Genomic DNA, 26,007 nt, shown 5'->3' with positions numbered 1-26,007 from the left:
CATTACTAAAATCAAAAGTTGTAATGGACCTGAGCTAAAACTAACAATGATCAGTTGTATTTCTTAACTAACATTAACAAAAAAATAATACCTTCTGTAACAAATGTAGCTATTGCTCATTCTTAATCTTAGTTAATGCATTAACTAATGTATTGTAAAGTATTACCTGTTGTTCTTAATAATTCTTTTGCACATTAATCTGTTTGAAAATTTTTTTGTGTATTGCGTAATTGTAATATTTTCAATAACGTTCAAAGTTCTTTTTGTTATCAGAAAAAGACTTCCTAAACCTTTTATACTATGACACTTTTTTTTGCAACTTATTTCAATATCATGATAATACATATACCGTGATATAAGCTTCAGCAATTATCGCAGCATGAAAATTTGATACCGTCACATGCCTACTTCAGTGATTATTAAAGGAGCACTCTTTACTGGCTTTCTGTGTAATTCAGTCACAATTTAAAGAAAAGCTTTTGTTTTTCATGAGACTTTTTCCCAGTGCTGTGTAGTAACAGTATCACGTGATTGAGATCAGCGTTCAAGAGCCTATTCTGAGCTCGCGCTGCGTTGTGCTGTTTATTATTGCCCGAACTGATAAACAGTCTGTGCTTCGCATCTCAAACGAGTAATGTGTTTTCTTTCCACTTACGTTTCATTTACCGTTTGATGTTTCTCATATGCATTAGACTATGTGCAAAAGAAATGGCAGCTCTCATCAGTTGGGTAACGTGGTGGTTGACCTCTAATAAAATTAAGTTGCACCGGCAGGAAAAAAGGTTGCAAAATGTGACCATTTAGTCGCAGTCTAGAGCCCTGATGTTAAAGCACAGCATTATTAATTTATTATTTATTTATTCTATTATTTATTATTTTAAAATTGACAGAATCTGGCATTTTATTACCATTTCATTCTGTAAAGAATGGTCGGAAATTATAAGATTAATCACTTTTTTTATTTTATAGACGGCCATCAGTTGTATGATTCTCTTGCAGTTTATATGTTTATTGATCATTTATCAGTACTCTGTACATGGTGGACAGAAAAAGATAGTGTTAACTTTATAGTTAATATTTTGCAGAAAATATTTTACACATTTATATTATTTTTTATTTTTATTATTGGTCTTTATACATGTAAATATACAGCTGCCGTTGTATTTTGGAAGGGGGTCTCTTTCAAGTCGCAAAGTGATCGTACTGTGGCGTCAAAAAGACTCGATTAGTACTTGAAGTGTGTCAAGCAGCCATTGCTAAAGGGATAGAGAGGTTCATTTGTCTTTGTGGATGTGAGCCACGCAGGATCCTGGAACACAGCGGGCAGAGACTCGAGGTCTGATGGAGGACACCGCCACTCTCTTGGGCGGCTGCCATACCTGACATGCTCCATGCTGCATGCTAATGACCAATTTCAGCTTTTGGTTTGACCGCTCTAAAGCAGCAAGGACTCTGTAACCTTACCTAACTGCATGCACCTGCTACTAAAATTGTAGACCTTATTTATTGTATAATGTTAATAATCTTGTTCGTTGCACGACTACATATGACTGATTATCTATATTTGTTTAAATGAGTGCTTACTCTGGTGTTCTTCTTTGAATTTGAAGAGCCTCCTTTAAAATCAAGTCAAACAAGCCTCTTGATCTCATCTTGGGAGAATGACGCAAGGGCTTTTGTCTCCGCCGTCTCCTAGGTGAGCACTTCCTGGGTCACCAGGCAGCATTCACCTGATTTTTTTTTGTGGAATAGCTCACCCGTCAGCCTGCAATTGAACAGGCCGCTTATTCCCCGCCGGCCTGCCGTGTCTGTACGTCCGTCCCTGGGGATGGGGGAGCGGCAGGGAGTGCGGCAGAACACTAAATCTGTTGTACTATTTTTAATCCTCACACGTCAATTGGATAATGCATCCGCTGTGCTCCAGCCAGCATTCAGAAGTGGTTAAAGGTTTTAAATACTACAATTATTCTTGTGACCACTTCCTGCCACAACTCCTTGGTTTTTGTATCACTTAAGGCACTACAAAATAATCTGGCCACTGTTTGGGCCCAATTCTCCCCTTCCGACAATCCTAGGTAAAGTCCCGATTATCTTGATGGTTCTATAGATTATCTTATCAGATTTTCCTGTGGTGTGAGGAGTATCAAGAGTGATTGAATCTGCTCGAAAGAATGTCGGGGCCGCACCGATCGTGTTGTAAATTGTAAATTATAAATTGTTGAATATTTATGATCAGAAATTCTGTTGTGTGGGGGAACCCTGAGGACAAACGTGCGCACACTCTCTGTTGTCACATGGAACGAAACAATACAAAACAGAAAGCGAGCTGACCAAAGCATCTACAAATTTTCTGCTAAAAAGCAGTCCAAACACTATTATCACCATTTCTTCTTGTCTGCCATGTTTGTTTACTCTGAACAACGTTTGCTTTGACTCGCCCTCAAACGCTGTAGCTGTTTGTGTTGTGTACATGCCGCAAAAAAATATTGTCTTTGTATACACTTCCAAAGGATGAGGATGTGAAGAGTCGCTGAGGATTTATGAAGCCTCCAGAGTTGAAGTTCAGATATGGTTATGGGTGTTTAGTTTCTGACACACACTGTAAGCGGTAGACCAGTTACAACAGACTGTGCCATCTGACCAATCAGAGCAGAGTAGCTCTCGGAAAGGAGGGATTTAGAGAGACTGAATCTTCAAACAGAAATGAGGGAATGTGCAATGTATACTATGAGAAAATGAAAGTGTTTTTTGACATTTGATGCATGTAAACCTGTTAAAGGAGACCTCCAAAACAAAATTAGGAACCTTTAAAATAGCATAATAGGGGCACTTTAATCAATGAGCTAGTTCTTTTTTTAATCCAAAACAGTGTAGTCTGAATCCTGAAATGATTGGCTCTTATGAGTCAGTTCTTTTAAAGATGAAGTATGTAAGATTTTTTTATGTTAAAATACTTTTAACTTTTAACTATTTTTTTTAAAGTTTATTGTTCATTGACTACTAGTAAGTCATTCATGGGTTTATCTCCCCCAAAAGTGTAAACATGGAGCGTCCTGGCACCATCTGAACATTAAAAGCGGTCTGCTCAGATCTGTCAGTCTCCTTCCTTCTCATCCTATAGTGTTAGTTTTTGGGCGTGGCTACTGTAGCAGGTGGAGCCAGAGGGTGTTTAGCTGGTGAGACCAAGACTGACACATTACAAGAGAAAAGTCATTCAGCTTGGTTACAGAAGTGCAAGTAAAATTATGCTGCATTTCAACCTTCAAAGATTAAACAGGTCATGAACACATCAAAGCGAACAGGGCATAGCGGTGCTACGTGCTGCAATGGACACTTCAAAACAACATCATCATGTACCCTTTCAGAAAGATAAATGTACCAGTTTATATTGTTTACTTTGATTTGTCCAGTGTAGACAGCCTCAAATAGCTGTGGCGTTTTGTCAAAAATGCACCCGGTGCAGATACGTAAGATGGGTTTAATATAAGCGAGATGCCCGTGTTCGCTCTAGACAGATTGTAGTGCAGTTTAGTGTGTGAAATGAGTTGGAGCTGTGCTTTTAGTTGTTTGATTTGAGAAAATCTGCACATGGAGCTACTTTTATTCTTGATACATAACATGCTTATATATGGTTAGCTTGAATCTAGAGATTTTGAAGTGTGTCTTGATGCTTTACCGACAGTTTGGGGTTTGCTTTTCCATTTTGTGACACAGATGGTGAAATTAGTGGACCTTGATGGTCTGGAAACCTTCATTCAGAGAGATGCGGGAGGCTTTAACATCAAGCACGGACGCTAATCAACACATCTCCGCCCCCACGCTATTCACACCCTCGTTGAGTGACTGATGCCTTCTCATATACTCAGCCTCAAAGAAAGAGAGCTAAGCACCTCGGGAAGGATGATTCTCTCAAGCGAGCCAGTGTTTTAACTCTCATCAAATGTCCCATCCTTTTTAAGAGCATTAAATGCTGATCAGTTTTCTGGCACGAAGCCTGACCACTTGCACGAGAGTGGAGAGAGAGAGAGAGAGAGAGAGAGAGAGAGAGGAGTGACAAAGATTTGTACAGGAGGAGCTTTCAGCTCTTCCATTAAATCACTGACAGAGCTTTAGACACCAGCTTCAACCTGCTCTTTAGTCAATACAGGGCTTTCCAGGAACTGTACCAGCATGTTAGCACCCCACAAGGCCCTGGGACATGTCAGAGCTGGCTGTGGCCAAAGAAAAGAACAAGCCTTTCAGAATGACATAAGAAACAACCCATATAGGTCCATAGTTTTATTTGCAGACCATGGCATAAAATACTCAGACTTTCTCTAATGAAGTTGAGAAATTTTCTTAACGTGATTTCTATGGTTTTATGAGTGAATGTGAGTGGTACTTATCGGTGAAAACCTGCTGTCTCAAATAAAAGGGAGTTCTAAGGATTTTTTTCCCCCAAGTAAGATACTGCCATTGTACCAGTACATGTACAACGAAATTTAGAGTGGCAGCTCTCAAGACAAAATAAATTGAATATCTGAATTGTATTATTTTCCATTATTAATTAGCAAAAACATTAGTAATATTATGGTTCAGATTTACTAAACAGGGCAAATTAACATGTGGCCTTAATCTAATGAAAGTGCCAGTGGGAGTGAAAAGATCTGCAGGTGATCTGCTGAGAATGCGAAAATGCCAAATAGGTCAATATTTATTTATTTTTTTTGGTGGTAAATACTGGTGCAAATACTAGGAATTAGGGGTGCAACGGTTCAAATTACTCACGGTTCAGTTTTTATCACGATTTTAGGGTCATGGTTTCGGTACGGTTCAGTGTATGCTGTGTTCAGGGAAAAAAGGACTTCTGTCAAATGAAAATGAAAATAAGAACAAATAATCAAACTACGAGCAACAGCACAAATAAATACAGTAAGGCAAAGATACAAATAACATAAACAGTGCTTTTCAGGTTTTCCAGGTAGCTAACAGGTATTTAGTAGCTTTCAGGTACAAAAATTGAATAAAGTAGCTAATAAAATTTAAAACAACATTGCATATAATCTTCACTGTATAAATTAAAAAAAAAGATTAATCATTATTAATTAATTAAATTACTAGAGCTATTCAGTCAAGAGCAATGAGTGATTTCCTTGTCTTTTGTTGTTTGATTAACATTAAAAACGCATACAGACAGCAGGAATATGTGTCCCTGGACCACAAAACCAGTCATAAGTTGCACAGGTATATTTGTAGCAATAGCCAACAATACATTGTAGGGGTCAAAATTATCGATTTTTTCTTTTATGCCAAAAATCATTAGGATATTAAGTAAAGATCATGTTCCATGAAGATATTTTGTAAATTTCCTACCATAAATATATCAATTTATTTTTGTGAGTGGATATGCATTGCTAAGGACTTCATTTGGACAACTTTAAAGGCGATTTTCTCAATATTTCGATTGCTTTGCACCCTCAGATTCCAGATTATCAAATAGTTGTATCTCGACCAAATATTGTCCAAACAATACATCAATGGAAAGCTTATTTATGCAGCTTTAAGATGATGTATAAATCTCAACCTGGGTGATGATGGCGTAATGACTGGTCGTATTAGAGCTTAAGGCACTCATATTGAACAGAGTTTAAGGGAAGCCCGAATGCATATCGATTGACAGAAACATACATTAGCCTAACTCTGTCTGTCTGTTTTATTTTCAACAAACCATATTATAGATGCGTATGCGTCGTCAGATATGAGATGAACCGCGGTGCAAGAGCGTGCCGAACCATGTGTGGATAACGGTACGGTTCGATTTTTTTCGTAACTGTTACACGCCTACTAGGAATGTCCTGATCTGATTTTAATAATGGGTATCGGGGCCTGTTAAGCATTTTTTTATTTATTTATTTTTTTTACCTGATCGGTAATGGCCCGATCCTTTATTTTACGTCAGCTGCCATGCAGGTGTCATGCATGCAGTAGGTAGTGGTATGCAATGTCAAGTAGGTTTGCCAACCGCCATTAAAAAGAAAGATGCAGAATGTGTGGTCTGTTCTAGCACATCACACGCACATTCAAGCTTCCGTGTTTAGCATGTGTGATGCTCACTTTTGTAACTTATCACTCGAAAGTCATTTATTTACTGTTTATTTTTATCTGCGGTCAGACTGACAATCTTGTCATAACGCATTGCTATGGGTTGTGTCTTGGGACTCTCTCTGCACATCCCTGTATACACTGGATTGATTTTAACAACTTTATTGTACTTGAAGTGTGTACAGACCATTAGGAAAATACAAGTATCGGATCGGGACTCGGTATCAGCAGATACTCAATACTTGGATTGGGGGCACTTTTAAACGACTGATTCTAGTTTTCAGTCATTTTATTTTTAAGTTAAATAGACAAAATTGAATTATAATATACCATTTATTTGTTATTGGCCTGAATTTTAATATTGTCGTATCGCCAGTATTTAGTGAAAATATATAAAAAAATATATATTTAAATGAATAAATGTAAGAAAGTATTTGTAGTTAGAATCTATTTGGTTAACTTAACCAATATGCACCTCCATGCAAAGCTGCAACCATTCCTAATTGTGTTCTATTCTTTATACATAATTCGTCATTTATATGTTTTTAAGAAGCAGTGCTTTAATATTTTATCTAATATTTATTTATAAGTGTCAATCCCAACTGTTCATTTATCATGGGATTCTTAGTCATTGATAACCTGATTTCTCTAATTTCATTGGTGAGCATCAAACACTATTGCAGGTTGTTAAACTTGAGAAACACAGATCTAAGGAACAGTCCTGTAGACTTTCATTATGTTTAGCCACATTCTTAAAGGCTCATAAATTGGGGATTTGCAGTTTGAGATTAACTGTTTGAGATTAGCAGTCGAAACATTACACTCCAGAAATCCAGCTACCATAAAGTCCTGGCCCAAGTTCAAATTACATTATAAGTGCGTCAAAGACTATTTTCAGCATTTATCAGTCACTTATTACGGTTTATTGGCTCTGAGCTGATAGCACACATGTTCGTACAGATACTGATTCATTTAGATATGCAAGTAGGGACCCGTACACTGTTGTTCACAAAATATTTCAAGAAAACTGATTGATTGCTTTAACTATTCCATACTGAAGGAAGTGTGCTGTGGTAACAATGGGTCATTATTAGACAAATCTCACTGCCGGAGGACGGACAGACTGCATTTGCATGATTCGACCAGCAGGTGAGGCTACCGTCTCAGTGCATGCAAGGCAACTCAAAGCTTGTCATCTTCTCAATGCAGTGCTGCGAGTTTTACCAATGATTTAATGCAAATAGTCTTTGCATATTGTTCAAAAGTATCAGGCAGATTTGCCCAAAAAGGCACCTGGTGTGCACAAAAAAGTTTTTGACCTGTTTTCAGTTTTTTTTATATTAATATTTCATGTTGATGTGTTGATTTGCATAAAAATGTGTGTTTCAGAATGTTAAAATCCCCAAACTTGAATGCTTTGTGATGCATAACATTATCTACTTGAATACTGAACAGACCTAAGGCTCAGGAAGTGTGGGCCAGTTTTTTAATAATAATCACTAAAACTAGACGGTCGAGAACCTCTCTATTCTTTGCTTGGGGCAGGGCTCATGGTCGAATGAGAGGCAGCGTGGGTAATGTGCTACCCTGCTGCGTATCCAGTCGCTGCTAGGCAGCGTGGGTATTGTAGTGCATCTCCACTGACTTAGAGGCAGGGTGAGTCATCCATTAGCATCCTCTGGATCTGTTTTGTAAGCAGCAAATATACAACTCTGTTACGAGCGCAGCATTCTGACACAGGCATTAATGACTCTTACAAACCCGTTAATAGGCAGCTAGGGGACTTTATTCACTCTTTGAAAAACAAATGAGCTGTTTTGCTTGACATTATTATTTATTAATGTTTTTGCTTTTCAGACAGGTCTACTGTAATTTTGAGAAGGTTATTTTGCATTGTATTTTTTGGCTTGAAGGATGTCAGCAGTTTCAGTTCCATTAAGGTCAGTGTGTTTGTATCTGTTGCAGTGAGGGTGTTCAGCTGGCACCAGTGGCCATCACAGCCCTCCCCGTGAGGTCTACAGTCATGGCTGACGCCGAGGACCCCCTTTAGAACTCGGCGTCTTGCGGCACCTTGCCTCTGAAACCAGGCGAACCAGAGGTCGAACGCTGAGGTTTATCCAAAAAGCATCTTTCCCTGCTACTTGGAAAACTTCAGAGGCAGAGAAGATCAGTGGCGTCATCCATGAATTCACCAAACACACCCGGTAAGAGTTTTTACTCATTCATGTTGCACTCTGAAACATTGATGTCTGCTAATGGAAGATTTTGTCTCACTTGATAATACTTCCAGGTATCAGATGTTTTATGCAGATACCATGTTTTAAAGATCCAATTTTTAGTGTGAATAATTCATATTATAAATTAATCTAAAATATTATTTGAAAAATATTTGGTTTCTATTAAGTTACATTATTATGTTTTGTAGTTATTTTTTATTTATTTACTTATTTTAATTTATTATTTTCATTTACTCATTTATTTCTTTGTTTTAATCACATTTTTTACTTATTTTAATCTTATTTTTTATTATTTGTTTCTTTTATATATTTTTTTTAACACTCTTTTTCCCTAATTTTCCATGGATCCCCTAGAACTCCCTTCCCAGACCCCATTTTAAAAACTCCTGCACTACATGAATTTTACCTAGATTTTTTTTTTTTTTTTTTTCTCCAGACTTTGATTCCTTCTAGTTGGGAGATATCAAACATGTGTGATATTTTGTAGTGATTTTAGAACACATATTGTATTCATTTTTATGTGTCTACTAGCAACAAGTGAGTTTCTGTGTGAGTTTGTTGTGTTTGGAACGACTTGAAAAAAAGTCTTGTAGTGTGTGATTCTAAATTGTTTATTGTATTTTTGTCTGTAACGTTTTACAGAGTCAATAAGTGTATGAGGCCTGGTGTTTTAAAATATGTTTAGATTTGAAAAGTAATGTACTGCATTCCAGCCTTAATTCCATTTTTCAAAATTCTACAAATCTTAGAATCAGAAGTCCAGAAGTCTTCAGAATCCATCTGGGCCTACAAAGAAGAGCTGTAGAACGTTTGCATTGTCTGATATTGGTGACACTGCTCACCATGGTTGGACTTGCTTTTTGTTCAGCAACCTCCGTTAAAGATTTTTTTTTTTTTGTGGTGCTTTTCCTTAGTTTTCCTTAGAAGTTTTTTGTTGTTGTTTTTGATGTTTCATTCAGTAAGATAGCTTTATTTTGCAAATTTTGGGGTAAAACTTGCATGCTCACTTGAAAGTGGATGCCTTTTTTAATTTTAAGTTTAGATGATTGACTATGCTATTTTCTCCTAGTAGCAATATTGTTTGGTTTGTGCATACTCAACATCAAGTAATTTATAACATTAAAGGAATATTTCACCCAAAAATAAAAAAAAGTGTGTCATCATTTACTCACTCTCAAGTTGTTCTAAACCTGTATGAGTGGTAACCGAACAGTTGATGGACCCCATTGACTTAAATCTTTTTTTTTTCTCCATACTGTTGTAGACAATGGGGTCCATCAACTGTTCGGTTGCCAACATTCTTCAAAATATATTCTTTTGTGTTCAACAGAACAATGAAACTCATACAGGTTTGGAACAACATGAGGGTGAGTAAATGATGACAGCATTTTTATTTTTGGGTGAACTATCCCTTTAATTATAAGAGGCAAACTGGCTTATATATATCTACAGCTTCCATTTCCGTTTCCATTTGGCGCTAAATTTCCCCGGAAGTGAGGATTTCATTCTTCTGAACACCTTATAGAACCGCCTTTTTATTTGCTATTTCTCTGGCAATGTTGTTTTAACATTTTGCATTGGATAGATGGCTATAGTGCCACTGTTTCAGGTGTGTGAAGATTTTTTTTAAGCATATAAAGCCCTTAACTAAACTAAAATTGTGAATTTCCTTGGTTTGTAAAATGTGATGTTTTAAAATCTTCACTGTAATTGGTGACAAAGAAACAATTGAATCGATCAGCGCTATGATTGGAAACACTCATGATTAAAGTATTAAAAGGCATTTGTTATTGTAGTAGTAGTAGTAGTAGAAGTAGTAATGCAACCTGACTCACAGCTGTAGCAATTACAGATCACGTTTCGAAGAAGATTTTTGGTCTGTCAGCTGGCGAGTAACCCATTGTTATGATTGTGTGTGTAATTGCGTATAATTGTCTCGTCTCAGATGAAGCTTAGCCAGATTTGTTGTTCAGGCAAACAAAACCTGTGGATTTTGTCCATCTTCCTTCATCTGTTGCGTACGCTGCAGCTTTCTTCTCCTCCTCGCCCCTTTCTTTTCTCATCAGCCCCCTCCTAATGCGCCTTTAATTCATACCTTCGGCCCTGCGCCCGCCCCCACTCTCTCCTCGCCTAGCTCTCTCTGACTCTCTGCCGTTTATAATTAGAACCGGTAACAACCTCTATTAACCCTCTGTCCCCCTCATGACGTCTTTGAATGTCACTGGATGCCGTGGCAACCTTCTACACTTCGCCCCACTCCACATCAACACTGCCCAGAGGGCTCTTTGCTGATTGGCCTCTTTGTTCAAACTCATTGGTTCTTTTATGTATGCTTTCTGTGTGCATGTCAGTGTGATTGATATTATATTGAGTGTGCAGCTGAGGAAGGTGCTCTTAATATATATAACTGCAGATGGAGTGGTTTTTTTGTTTGTTTGTTTTTTTGTTTTGTACAAGGTTTTGTGTTTCTGTATTGATGCGATTAGCTGGTTTGTCATGATAGCTATTCAGCTAGAAGGTATCAAGTCCTGTCCTTTCATTTTCTCTATCACATTGAGGAGTTTTACTATCTTCTTTCTTTGAGCTACCATTGGATTTGAAAACAGGGGGATAATGGACCAAATGTTTGATTTTGGATTTTGAGCGCTTGTACTGGCACTACTGTTATCGGTTACAGTGCAACATTTTGTGAATTGAGCTCCTGTTATTGGTTGCCTCTACAAACAGATTCACAGCTTAATAGAAAAACAGTTAAAAGTATTGCTGTGAAAAGATGTTGTTTATATTATATTATATTGTTGTCCTACAGATGATGTTAATGGGAGAGGTATGGCGAATATGAAAAGTTGTAATCCGAAGTGTAGTTTGAGAAAAATAATAATGAGACTATGGTGGTTTATAATTCAGTTAGGCTATTAAACAGGAGGAATATTTTTATTAAAATAATTGTGAAATAGCTGTGATTATTTTTAATAAAATGCAGTTTTTTTTTTGTGAACATTGCTGTCTAGTATCTAGGGATGTGCACTATACCATATTATCATCATATTATCATATTATATGGTACCATATTATCATCAAATGTTAATTAGATTGGGCCCTATTTTAACGAAGTGCATGGCATAGGTGCACTTAGGGCTTGCAGAATCCACTTTTGCTAGTTTAACGATGAAAAAATGGCCGCCAAGCACATGGTCCAAAAGGGTTGTACCTAGTCTCTTAATGTGTCATGGTTGTGTTTTGGGCGTAACGTACAATAAACCAATCAGAGTCCCATCTCCCATTCCCTTTAAAAGCCATTTGTGCGTGCACCATGACGGATTCGCTATTTACATGGCGGAATTTGCAAGCGGAAAGACTAAATGCTTCTCCAGAGAGGAATCCTTTTAATTTTTAATATTTAAAAATGTTTGTGTGCTGCTGCACATCCCTGTGTGTGTAATAAGCAGAGGGTACGCACGTTGTGCACTTACCTGTAGGCGCATATTACTAACGCGCTCTTTAAATAACAAAAAAATATTGCGCCATTGACTTTAGACCAGGTTTTTGTTGGTCAATGGCGCAGTCGTTTTCAGTTGCCTCAAAATAGCAATGCGCCAACAATGCGCCTGAACACTCCTCGTTTTCAGACCAGCATGCCCATGGGCACACAGATGGGTGCGAGTGCATTTGCTATTTAAACAACGTAGCTCTGAACGTGAAAATGATAACTGCGTCGGGCTGAAACTAGCAAAAAACACTTGCGTTGCGCATCATATTTGTGAGGCAGTTGTGGCCTAATGGTTAGAGAGTCGGACTTGTAACCCGGTTCAAGTCTCAGTACTGGCAGGAAATGTAAGTGGGCGGAGTGAATGAACAGTGCTCTCTTCCACTCTCATTACCCACAACTGAGCTGCCCTTGAGCAAGGCACCTAACCCCCAATCGCTCCCTGTAATAACTTCACATAACTTCACCCCTTTCAATTGCCGTGAAAATCACTGTAATGTTCCACATCTTTTGGCATATTGCTTTGTCAAGCTTTCTGTCATAGTTTAGCCAAGCTCTCCAAGCTCAAATAATCAGCTAGCATCATGTTAATCATCTCTAGATGCTTTTGATGTTGTGCAGTACCGAAGGACCTTGCTTGGCTTGTCTTTGATGATGTCCAGTAAGCCTAGAGCTCAATGTGATCCAGCACATACAAGCCCATCAAGGAGAAATGAGTGTCAATCCATTCAACCATGCAGTGAGGCCTTTTGTTCTCTTGGGGACATGTCGTACAGTTCCGTTCTTCCAATAAAAGGCCATTTCATCTGCAGAAGCCCTTCACCGTAATAGGCACCATGCTTCATACCAGGCGAGTTCAGGGATACACGTGTCAAACGTTGTGCACATTGTGCTCTTATTCTTTTAGGGGTCATGTGTCTTTTAAGATGTTTTCTTGTAGTTTGCGAACTTTACTGCATGTCCATGTCTGGATTATGTCTTGCTGAAGTAAATCAGTCATTTGTGTGATACAGTAATGGTGTCTTTAATGGGTTTTTTAATGAAGTTATCACCAATAACACAAAGGGATGCATAACCATATTCAGAGAAGCTATGGAGTGACAAGAGAACATGGTGCTTTCTTTGTTTTTATCCCCCTTGAGTTTTTAGCTTCTTGAACTTTGCTTAGATATTATCTAAAATGTGACTTCTACAGGCTTCTTTATTGAAGAATGTACTGGTGTTTGTTTGTTTAATGATAAAATGCTCTTAATGTAAACTTTCCTCCCTCACTTTAATTTTAATAACGAGTGGGGCGATTTGGTCAAATCATATTGCGTTTTTTTTTTTTTTTTTTTTGGACGAATGTAATTGCAATTTATTTTTTTTATTTAGCTAAAAACTTGTTATGTTTTATTATTTTATATTAAATTTTTATTTTTTAATCAAAGTTTTTGGTTTAAACATTGCACTTGGCAATGGCAATTTTGATTTTATTCTAATTATTTGTTTAGCCCTAATAATGAGAATTTTGATATTATTAAGCAGCTTTTTTGTAATTTTTTTTGGTAATAATTTTATAATAAGAACAAAATATTATTTTATATTAATACATTATTTTACAATTATAAAAAGTTTGGTTTCTATTATATTTCATTTTATTACATTTAATTAAATCACAGTTTTTGGTTTAATGGCCATATGGCAATTTTAATGTCATTCTGATTAATTGTGTATCCCTGATAATGAGAGTTTTCTTATTAAACAGATTAACTTAGTAAACGTGCAAGTAATTGCTGTCACATTTGTAAAAGATTGCATTATGTGGAAAATCTCAAGTTCTATGTTAAATATAATATTTGTATATAAACATCCTAAACTTTGTGCATTCACTTACATAAAACAGTTTATAGCGATTAAATCAATATTGTTGTTTTTTTTTACGGCCGATACCGATTAATTTTTTAAGTTTAAAGTGTAACTTCACCGCTTTCCAACCCGCTTTGTATTGCTATGATCTTGGCAGTATATGTAAATAACAATGTTTACCTGTTCTCTGTGTTACCTTGACTGAGAAATTCACTTTTATTCATCAGCAAAGGCTTGAAACTTTTGACAGCTCTAGGGCTTTCGGGATTTTAATTCTGCATTTTTGAATCCCCACTCATGGACAGTCAGATTGACAGAGTATTAACGGAACAATTATTGTAAGGGTAGGTTATCATTGAAAATTGTATTGTACTTTGTCTCTTTAAACAGCATTATGAAAAATGGATTACTATGGCAACAGGTTTCTTACCTGTATGCAACAGCATTTTGCTTCGGGCAGAACTGACAGAACGGTAGTTTTTTTCAATTTTTTCCCCCTCCTTTTTGCCTAAAACACTGTTTGTGGTCATCCAGTTTGAAATGTTGACTACAAACACAGATGTTTTTTCAGATTTCCCTTTGTGGCGTTCTCCCCATATTTACCATTCTTTGCAGTCTTTAGCCACTGTCTACAACACGCTGGATCCTTCACTGGAAACCAACCATAACTTCCGCTAAACTTTTACTCTTTGAATTCTTGCACCTGGGAACAACACAAGTCACCACAATTATGACTAAAAGTTTGCTTAGAAGTATTTCCTACTAAAGCAAGGCAGTATTTGGCTCTGGTCAAACTTATCTATAGCAGACTGGTTGAAGTGTCCTTGGACGGCAACATGCCAATTGCATTATGGGTGGTGAAGTTTTCTTAGCTATTTGGCAAAAGGAAAGAAAACAGACTTTTTTTCTCTAATCAGGTAGCACCAATTTCATTTTATTTTTTACCTTTCTACTGTATAGGCAGACAAGTTTTATTGAAAGCCCATTTTGCAATTGGTGAAGTACCCCTTTAAGTGTGTAATATGCAGAACTTGTCAGAGATTAATTGTTATAATCTGCTTTTTTGATATAATTATTGATATAATTGATATTAAAGAACAGATAAACCTGTTTAGTAGAAAAGTGTGAATAACTGTGAAAAGTATAAGTCAAAACAAATATCTTTCTATCTATAGTGAAAGCATTTGTGTAATGACGTCCTTACATCCATTTTAGCAACACGTCACATATAACCAAAAGCTATAATAATGGTATTTTCCAGAAGAAAATGCACACATTAAATAAACATTGCGATGTATGTGCTTGCGCGGTTCTCCATGCATAATTTTTTTTTTTTTTTTTTTTTTTTGACCTTTGTTTGCAGTTGCAGCTCAACTCGCATTATAATTGGACCGGTTTGTTATCTGAAAAGTGAGTGAGACACGGGTCAGTAATCACCACTTTAAATGAGTCAACCTGTTTGAAACATTGATTTCTCTGGAATACTGCAGGAGGCCTTCCTCCAACACAGAGGATCTTGTCATTATCTGCATGTGTTAATATTTGAATCGGTGGAATAAATACACACCAGTGTGTATGTATATGTGAACGTGTGCGTGTTCTCTGGCAGGGAGGAGTATTGCAGTCGGGGCTGTGCAGAGAATGAGTCATCGCAGAGTTCTATTTGAGGAGAAAGAATCTGTATGCGTCCCCTGTGCCGCGTGTGTGTGCGCGTGTGTGTGTGTGAATCCTCACTTTGGGTGTAAGTGCATCAGTCTATGCCTTGATATGAGTCATCAAATGATGATTCTAAAAAAGGTTGTTTTTCTCGCTGTAAATGTATACAGGCAACATATCAGGCTTTCATGGGCAGTTTATTAATATGTTTGACCGCATTTGCTCATGTATGTGCACAGAAGGATTTTTTAGAAGGCGTGTGTGTGTGTGTGTGTGTGTGTGCGCGCATGTCCTTTAGACCCCATAGCAGAGTAGAACTGAAAGCTAATTCTCTTTGCCTTTCCCTCACAGGAAAGTCTGGCAGTCGCTCAAACGAGGACATTTAAGAAACAATTTTGCAAACTGGAGCTAATTTCTCATTCCTTCCAGGTGATTCAGTTTAATTTCTTTTATTGGGTTTGTTTTTGGACTTGACAGCACTTTCAAAATGGATTTTGCACACCTGAGAAATTCTCTTTGCTCGTAATAAAGACAGGTAACAAATTGCTCATTGATTGGGCGGTTGTTATTCAGGCGGTATCGACAGGCCATGGACTCGTCTGTGCCGTGTTGGATCGACTTGCAGTGAAATTATCCCACAGCACAAGCCGAGTTCTTTGAGCAACTGGGTCGGATTCAAGTGCAGCGACATGTCACTTTTCAAAAATGCACAAAAAACAATGTTTGGGTGTTATGGGTGGTTGCCAGGGTGTTGCTAAGGTGTTCTGAGTGATGAGCACATAGCTATGTTGCTGCTAGATGGTTCCTCGCTGGCCCAAACCCAAGTCTATATGATATTTTGGTCTCTATATCAGGGATGTAATTTTTGTCCGTTTTTATACAGATATCTGTATGTCCCATGTGAATTGTGTAAATCCAAGGGAAAAAATAGCTGCATTTTGTAACACATTTGAAGTATTTTCATTTCATGCATGGAGACTATAGCTTCCAACTTCCACAGCACAAGCTAGCTGTGCCATCTAGTGACTGTGTGCGGGACACCCTTAACATCTCAACCAAGGTACAAAATTAACACCCGCCAAGTGCCTTGTGTGAGTAGAAATCAGCGTTGGCGAGTAAACTGTAAAAACTACTCGCCAGTTGGCTGACGTTGTGAGTTTGGGTCGTGCATTTGAAAATGCAACATGCGCCAACCATCTTCCAAAATTTGTAATGAGAATCATTTATAAATCTGTCAAAAGAGATTTTGACAGACTCACCCAAAAATGAAAATTATCCCATGATTTACTCACCCTCAAGCCATCCTAGGTGTATATGACTACCTTCTTTCAGACAAAGACAATCTGAGATGGGGGGGGGGAGCTTTTTGTTTTAGTTTATAAAGTTTTAAATATGGATATTTTTCTTACAAAAACCCACCGGTTTGCTTCAGAAGGCCTTTATTAACCCCCTGGAGCCGTATGGATTATTTTTATGATGGATGGATGCATTTGGGGGGGGGATCCAATTGTGTTTGTCTGAAAGAAGATAGTCATATACACCTGGGATGGCTTGAGGGTGAGTAAATCATGAGATAATTTTCAATTTTTGGGTGAACTGTCCCCTTAGAAAAAAACATTACTGGTGTGTCTTGAGACAAACAATATCTTAAATATGTCAGTGCAAGTTGCTTTTAGTTAAAACAGCTCAAAAATGCATTTTAGTCTGGGACTAGGCTTGTCTGTGAAACTGGGGGTAAGATTTTTTAAAATTTGAGCATAGTTAAAATTAAGCATACTTAAAATACATTTTCCTAACATGGCAGCAGTCACAGGAGAGTCCCCAGTAAGCGAGTTGGTTATCTGTGTGAGAAACCGCTGTGTTTTTCTTGGCTTTGTTTTAATTAATCCCATCCAAACCAAGACTATTTTTGTGGGCTCATAAGTGTGAGCTAATATAGTCCATGTTATTTAGGGTGGGAGAGAGAGTTCACATACTCCCGAAGCTTCAACGCATATTTAGCCCATCTGTCCGCAGCCACAGTGAGGAATGGCCACATTTATTTACCATTCTTCTCCAGCGTCCAAGATTCCTTCAGAACCCGGTGGCAAAAGGTTACGGCTCGCTTTGGGTTGGCCTTAATTGGGTCAGGTCTGGCTAAAGGCGAGAGACTAGCTGTCAAACAAAGTCTGCTGCCAAAGTCCTTGACATTACCAACATGAGTTCATCACTCGTAAAAAAAAAAGGGCTTAAAAAACAAGTGGTGCGTTCCCCCCACCTTCTCATGGCTAAATATAAACCCAACTAACGTCAGTAAGCCCAAAAGGTACATCCACCTATAAATAACGGGGGCGGCTGGAAACTAAACAGACGAGACTGAAGTTGAAAGGACCACGTAAAATCTTCAACGTGCGTGCAGCTGTGGGACATTTTGCGGTTTAGCATGCCCGTAACCTAAAGAGCAACAAGTGCAAAGTCTAAGTGGTTTTCAAGATGCAAGTATGCATTGTATACGTACACACTGATCATGCTGTTGATTGTTCATGGGCAGGTCATGCCTCGCAAAACTTGCTTCTATTTACAGCCTCAGTTCAAATTATGTGTTGGCCCTGCTATGGGTGCCAAAACATTGAAAGTTGACCGTGCTTTGATTTCGCCTGCGTAAATACACACGCAGCCTGTATTTGCCCTCTTAGATCACACCCTATGGCCAGGCAATGATAGGCGACACTGGGTATGTGCACATCTGTTCCATGTTGTTTTTATGTGTCTTTTTTTCAAACAAGTGCTTGACAAAGCTTCTCTTTGATTGTTGCCTGCTCTTGAGCCAAATCCATTTTAACTCTCCAACACACTAGTGGTCATGGTGACAGGCTGCTCTAAGAAAAGCACGTCAGAGGTCTAATTTTGGCGCTCTGGATAAATCTTACCCTTTAATATTGGTCTACGACCAACTTTCCTTGCATGAAACAAATGTTTAGCCATCATTGTAAGAAAACTGTGGAACTGTGTGGTCTCTGATTTGTTTTATCTTTCTTATTTAGTCTTGACACATCTTTTCTGGAGTTTTGTGCTTGTGCAACAGGTCAGTCTGTCTTGGATAATAAATGCGATGAACATTAGGCAGTGGGTCCCTAAACTGATGCAGAACGTAGATGCCCGATAACCTTGTCATATATCATTCAGGAGGTCATGAAATCAATGGTGCATTTCACAATAGATGCATTTTGCTGTCTTCACACCTAAGTCAAAAAGATTTAGTGCATTACTGATTTAAATTCACAAATTCACCTCCAGACATCATTCTGGTCACTTTAAACATTGAAATGGTCATGTAGGTCACCATTATCTGTGGGAAAATGTGCATTTCAACAGCACAGGGGACACACACACACACACACACACATATATATATATATATATATATATATATATATATGTATATAAAACGAAATGAAATAAAATACTGTTTTCCATTGAAACAAACAGTAATATACCATTAAAACAATGCATTCTGGGTAGTATTTGTCATTTTCAGAAAAGAGGCCTATAGGTTACTTTCTCAAAAACGATGCATTGTTTTTACGGTATATTACTGTTTCAATGGAAAAAGGTATTTTACTGAAAAAAAATCTTTACTTTTTTTACAGTTATTTTTATAGTGTATGTGTGTGTGTGTGTGTGTGTATATATATATATATATATATATATACACATACACATAATGTTAAAATTTATGTAAAAATTTAAATAATTACATTTAATGTCCTGTGTAAACACTTCACTTAAAAATAATAATAATAATAATAATAACATGATAATAATATATTACATTTTTTATTAAACAAATTAATTTATAATATATTAATTATAATTATTATATATAATTTAATATAATTATTAAGTTATTATGTAATTATGTGCAATTTATTTATTTAAAGATTATACAATTTGATTTTAAAATGTTTGTTTCAGTTTTAAAACTTTTTTTTTTTTTTAATACAGTTTAAACAAATTTTCCTAATTATTCTCTTGTTTTAATAAACACTTAATTTATCATTTATGTACTTTGTCAGTTGCTGTTGTTGATTTTAATGGTAAATATGGTGCCCTTGCAGTGCTTGGCATGTCACAGGTTTGGTAATGCTATTGGCCACCCTAGTTGACCCACATGCGCTTGTGAAACGGTGACCCTTGTGTTCTCTGTGTCAATAGTGCTGACGCAAATTCCTTGTGTAAGCAGCAAGCAGTTCTCGGTACGAAAAGCTTAGATTTAAACGCTTGTGTTTCAAATGCATGAATTAGTTCCATTCATTATAGCATGCATTGGCATGAATTTAGCAGCGCTCGTGTTGTTTTGTATCTCCTTTGCCCTCGTGTTGGCTTGTATTATCAAGTTAAACTCTGTTTGGTCTCACTCCTCCAGTCCTGTCACGGTCTTGTGTCAGATTGGCTCCTTTTTTGGCTCCTATTATTGTTTTTGGCTCCTTTATTTACGTGAAAAACAATCGACCATCCCCTCTCTTCCATCTTCCATCTCTATCTCTCTCACCCCCCTCCTCTCTCTCTCTCTCTCTCTCTCTCTCTCTCTCTCTCTCTCTCTCTCTCTCTCTCTTTCTCCAAGCAAGCTCTCAGCTCCCGACTCTATTTATAGCACGGTCCCGCCCCTCCCCTGTCGCTCGGCAGCTATTTCCAGCAGCCTGAAGCAGCTCCAGTCTGTTTGTAAACTCCACGTCTCTACACCTCTGCTCTCCCGTTCGCCACGCACAGCGGGTGAAGCTGCAGAGATTCGGCTTAAAACAAATACATAAAGCAAGCAACACAGTCACACTAAACAGAACAACGTCGGACGGTTCACTTTAAGCCCATTCATCAGGAGAGCGAGTTGTACTGTTCTGTAGCGAGGACTGGCTGGCTGTACAGAGAGGCGAGGGGAAGGAAGGAACAGAGGGACTGGCATGCAAAAGTCTCTCCTGTTCTGTCGCTTTCATCTCGTCTTTCCAAGCTCCGTCGCATTTCGTCATGGGGAAGTCTCTCTTTTGGAGTCCGCCGATACCACATGCATAACTTCAGATGATTGCAGGATACAGGCACGCTCAGACGGGGGGACTTGGATACAAGCCGGACTTGTTGGTGTGAATTAGCAGTTTGTTTCTGACATAGACGATTAGACAAGAAGGTGATGTGGTTTATGAATAGACTCATTTGTATGTCATACAGCTGATGGTTCTGAGTGGACAATTTAAGGATTTGTCTACGGCGTTTCCTTCCACGGAAACCAGTTCTGCTTGCATTTTTGATTTGTTTGCTTTTTTTTTTTTAAACCATGGAGCTAACGGGCAAAGCGATTGATGATTCGTTGCATGCATGTACCTTTTGATAAAAAAGGACGCACTGCTTTTTTCCCCTCTTCCTTCAAATGTGTTTGCATTTTTCACTTTTTTGATGGAGAGTGGGTTGCCATCTCCTTTTTCATGTTGATTTTGCTTTATTTTTGCATTAATTGTGTGGCAGTATTTTGAGACTGGCATGCTTTTGAAGCCAACCGTACCGGGACTGTGCGCGATGTTGCAGACGATCTATGAGACAGAATCCTGCTTCTCTTCAGACAGCACGTCCAGCAGAGAGCGACCCGTGGAGCTGCTTCCTCAATCTAGAAGCACCAGCATGCCTAGCACTGGTGAGTTAGAGAGAGAGATAACGGGCTAGAGAAAAGCAGATGCACAAATGCAAGCATGCTTGAAGAGAAGTGTAATGTTTTGGGGTGGGTGGGTGGGAGGAAGAAGCAAGCTTGCATTGCTCGCAGTTGAAGATACTTTGAAGTCAAAGGTGTTGATGTTTCTTTGATAGTACATCAGTCATGCTGTGGCTACATCTTGACTTTGTTTTGTCTGGGTCAAGCTCTGTTTGGGTAAAACCACAAAGGTCATGGTGTAAACCTGGAATGGGCATCCCTAAACAAAGGTGGCTGCTTTTCCTTAACGCAGTACCATGACCAACGTCACTCTTTTGCACATTTTTTCATTGCATTCTGGTTAATCTGTTATTAGGCTAATAATATTAGGCTAAGATTGTTAAGTTAATATGGTCAACCTTGTGGTTTCGAATGCTCTTGAAAGTATTTAACCCGGTGTTAGACGCAAATGTGTTGTGGCAGTTGCAGATTACCACTGTGACTTTGAACTTGCAGTATTTTTTTGTTTTTTGATGTTGTAAGACTTTAAAATAGTATAATTTTGTTCCCCAGAGTTTGAGAGGCTTTTAGCCTTATATTGGCAGAGCAAACTTGTCTCTCGTCCTTGTCAGAAGTGACGTCAACAATTCCCGTCAGAGCTTTGCAAGGTTTGGCCATCTCTCACCTGCGCTTGAATCAACACAGAGGAATGACTATATAACAGTGTGTGGGTGTGCAAGCGCTTCTTTTGCCTTGCACTGGCCCTGTTTATCTGTCACCTGTTCAAATAGATAGATACGCCGTTATTTTAGATCCATTCACCTTTTTATTTGTGGAAGGGATCCCTTCGTTTTTGTTTGAAATTTATTAAGGCATTTCTCTGTTGATTTAGGGCAACAATTAAACCAGATGTACCACTGTAAGGGTTCAGTCTAGGGTAACACTTTAGTTTAGGGTCCAAATCTCAATATTAAGTAGTTGCTTGCATATTGCTAGGATTTTGGCTGTTTTTTTTTTTGTACTAATAAAGCAGATATTAATGCCTTATTCTGCATGACCATATTCTACATCCCTTAATCCTACCCAATACCTAAACTTAACAGCTACCTTACTATTAATAAGCAGAAATTAGGAGTTTATTGAGGCAAAAGTCATATTTAATAGTGAGAATTGGACATTAATCTAAAGTGTGACCCAGTCTAGAGTTGATAGTTCTACCCAAGAAGCTTTAAATAAGAATTTTATATTTTTCATTATTATACAGAGTTTGGAAGTGGAGCCTTTATATTCGTACTTTGTTTTTAAATTATTATGTTCCAACTTTGTCTTTGTCATATGTCCTGTCAACCTAAAGTCAAGTCAAGTCACCTTTATTTATATAGCGCTTTTTACAATGTAGATTGTGTCAAAGCAGCTTTACATTGATAACTGGTACATTATTTGGCTGCACAGCAGCTCTTAAAGAATAGTGTCAATGCAGGCAGATCAAAGCACTGTTGAATATCAAATGTCAAGTCAAATGTCAAGTGTCCCCAACTAAGCAAGCCAAAGGCGACAGCGGCAAGGAACCCAAACTCCATCAGGTAACATCAGGTGGCAGACAAGTGGCAAATAGGTGTTTAAATGGAGAAAAAAAAAAAAACTTCACTTCTGAATTCAAATTTCCTGATAATTTACTCACCCCCATGTCATCCAAGATGTTTGTCTTTCTTTCTTCAGTTGAAAAGTAATTAAGGTTTTTGAGGAAAACATTCCAGGATTTTTCTCCATATAGTGGACTTCAGTGGGGTTCACGGGGTGGAAGGTCCAAATTACAGTTTCAGTGCAGCTTCAAAGGGCTCTACACGATCCCAGACGAGGAATAAGGGTCTTGTCTAGCAAAACGATTGTTCATTTTCTAAAAAAAAATAAAAAAATAAAAAAAATTATATACTTTTTAACCACAAATGCTCACGTTGTATTAGCTCTGCGATCCGCCACGCATTAAGTAATCGCGTTAGAAAGGTCACGCCTGACGTAGGTGAAAATACAGATCCAGTGTCTACAAAGCGAACATGCAAAGACGAAGTCAAACATCCTTTACAAAAAAAAAAAGGTAAAACAACGATGTCGGACGATTTTTAAGTTGGAGGAGAAAATGAGATGGAGTTGTTCACCCTACCGCGGTACTTCTGCCTACGTCATGCGTCACCTTTCTAACGTGTTTACGTAATGCGTGGCTGATCGCAGAGCAGTTCAAGATAAGCATTTGTGGTTAAAAAGTATATACATTTTATTTTTTATTTTTTAGAAAATGAACGATCATTTCCCGTATTCCTCGGCTGGGATCGTGTAGATCCCAGCTGCACTGAAACTGCAATTTGAACCTTCAACCCGGTGAACCCCACTGAAGTCCACTATATGGAGAAAAATCCTGGAATGTTTTCCTCAAAAACCTTAATTTCTTTTCGACTGAAGACAGAAAGACATGAGTAAATTATCAAGAAATTTGAATTCAGAAATGAACTAACAATGAGCAATATATTTTTATAGCATTTATTAACCTTTGTTAATGTTAGTTAATAAAAATGTTCATGTTAGCTCACAGAGCATTAACTAATGTTAACATATACAACTTTTGATTTTAATAATGTATTGGTAAATGTAGAAATTAACATTAACTTAGATTAATAAATGCTGTATAAGTGCTGTTCATCGTTAGTTCATGGTAACTATAGTTAACTAATGTTAACAACTGAAACCTTATAGTTAAGTGTTACCAACATAACATTTGCTTTTATATTGAAAGAGAGAAAAAGAAAATCCTTTACCTCCTTTTTCTCTCCCCCCCTTCCCCCCCCCCTTGTGAAAATAGACTGTTGTTCACAACTGGTCATGGCACATGCCGTGATTATGTAGTCGGCACTCTGAAAGCATAATCACAGTGAATAATGAACAATAGTCATTCATAAATTAACATTAACTGAGATTAATAAATGCAGTAAAAATGTTGTCCATTGTTAATTCATGTAACATTAAAGCATTAACTAATGTTAACCAATTTAACCTTTTTTTTTTTTTTTTCCATGATTTTTTCTAAAAGTATTTGTTTTGTGTTTTGTTGGAATCCTATAAGAAAATTCCCAGGATGCCTCTGTTCCAAAGTATTTTGAGTAAAATCCAATACAATTCCTTGAGAATTTTTTGACTAGGACTAGACAGAAGAAGAACCTTCTCCGTTAACAAAACATGTTAGGCGTTTAGCACGTGTCGTAGTCGTTTACTCCTCAACTCTAGTGTGGCATAGAGTGCTGACATGTCTAATTGTCCTAAAGGGAACATGACACTCATCCACATATGTTGTAACACATCAAGTACAGCATGTGTTCTGATTATGCAACACAATGTATAGGTAGTGTCAGGGTTTGCACAATTATTGTACTCGTCTAGACATCTGTCTGTGCATCCTACATTGGTTACTTAGTTTGATTATAAGTGTAATAGCTCTAAGACATTCTGTGAAATATTCAACCGGGAGGTGTCTGACGTGTTGATGTGTTTTGTTCCAGCAGATGCTTTTAAATTTGCAGACTCTACAAAGAAACATTCTGACATAAGTCAAAAAATAGTTAAAGTGCACCCTTCAGTACTTTATGATTGAGGCCAAATGAGTTCCCTCATCAGTGCTGGAACATTTCTTTGCAGATTTTGCAAGTTACGACGAATTTAGCGGATAAGCTGAGCTGATCTTGCTGAAATGGGATCGAATCATTATAAGTCGATACTCCCTGAGGAGGTTTTTAATTAATTATACCTGCGTTATGTAATGGAAAATGCCTTGCAACATCACGCTGAATCATTATGGATTAGGTGGATTGCAGATTTGATGACCGACTGGTGGCTGCCTGTCTGAGCTTTCATCTGACTGAAAACATGTGACTGTAAAACAGTCCTAGAGAATAAAGAGAACATTTTTAAATGTTAAGCAGTTGACTTTGTGATAAAGCAAGAAAACCCCTGCTAAGATTAAACAGGTTTGTTTAGAAAGAAATTCAGACAATTTTGAACCTGCTTTGTTCTGTGGTCTGTGTTTAATCTGCGTCGCAGATATGTAGACCATAATAGCAGTTTGTGTTGTGTCAATCACTTCAAACAAAAGCAAAGAACAGTATCTTTGAAATCAGCAACAGAAACCGTCAACACTGAAGCCGAAACATTACATAAATGCATTGAATCGGGTGCTGATATAGAAATCAATGGCTTGACTTTGACATGTCCCCGTCCCCTCAGTTCACCTACACTCTTTAGATGTTTTAGGTATGATATCATTTATTTCCCTGGTGTAAACCACATATAAAGGTCAATGGCAAATTCCCTAAATACCAAAGCAACAATTTCAATATTTTTTTTTTTTTTGGTAAGTAAGTAATGGGACATGCAAACAATGCTACATTAATGATAGCATATATGGATGGCATATTGGGTATACACGTGCCATCTGAGTTATATGCCAGAAATAGCTAATGGATTTAGCCAAACAGACTGGAATTGTCATGCAATCCATGCTGCCATTTGGCATTGGAAGATGTTGCCAATAGATGGTTATGCAAAAAAAAAAAAAAAAAAAAAAAAAAAGGCCCTGAGTGTTAAAGTCAATGTGAAACATAAAGTACAATGGTAGCTACCCATTGGACTTTGGTATTCTGTTGTATTTCTTTGCCATTAAACATTTATTTTTATCCATAGATTTTTTTTTTGCTGGCTTATCAGTTGGGCCAGTCATTCAGATTTTTACTTTTACTTTTACTGATAACATTTTCACTGCCTACACCATAAAAGTATGATCAATTTTTATTTTTTGTTTTATTTTTGTTTATAAATGTGCTATTTGCAACAAGCTGGAAATGGTACAGCTATAATGTAGCCATATATAATGTGTATATATATATAATGTATTTATGTACTATTATGTAGTTTTTAACACATTCTTACTGATGCTTTCATTAATGCTCAGCAAAGGAGCTCCATGGTTGGAGGGGAGAGTCTAAAGCCCGGAACACACCAAG

The 26,007-nt window shown here is 37.5% G+C and overlaps 1 protein-coding gene across 5 annotated transcripts in view; it reads left to right on the top strand.

Moving 5' to 3' along the window:
- hdac5 (histone deacetylase 5) overlaps positions 1–26,007 on the top strand; it is an 81,289-nt gene that overhangs the window by 7,768 nt on the left and 47,514 nt on the right. For 2 of the 5 annotated variants that reach the window (XM_051888776.1, XM_051888775.1), the window contains exon 1: positions 20,474–20,968. In XM_051888776.1, coding sequence (XP_051744736.1) covers positions 20,818–20,968 — 151 coding nt within the window. In that variant the 5' untranslated portion in view covers positions 20,474–20,817. The other 3 variants (XM_051888777.1, XM_051888778.1, XM_051888779.1) reach the window with 3 other exon arrangements.

Source organism: Ctenopharyngodon idella, chromosome 3 (assembly GCF_019924925.1).
Source record: "Ctenopharyngodon idella isolate HZGC_01 chromosome 3, HZGC01, whole genome shotgun sequence".
Taxonomy (NCBI): domain Eukaryota; kingdom Metazoa; phylum Chordata; class Actinopteri; order Cypriniformes; family Xenocyprididae; genus Ctenopharyngodon; species Ctenopharyngodon idella.
Note: the sequence above shows the minus strand (reverse complement) of the source record. Positions and strands in the feature narration are given on the sequence as shown.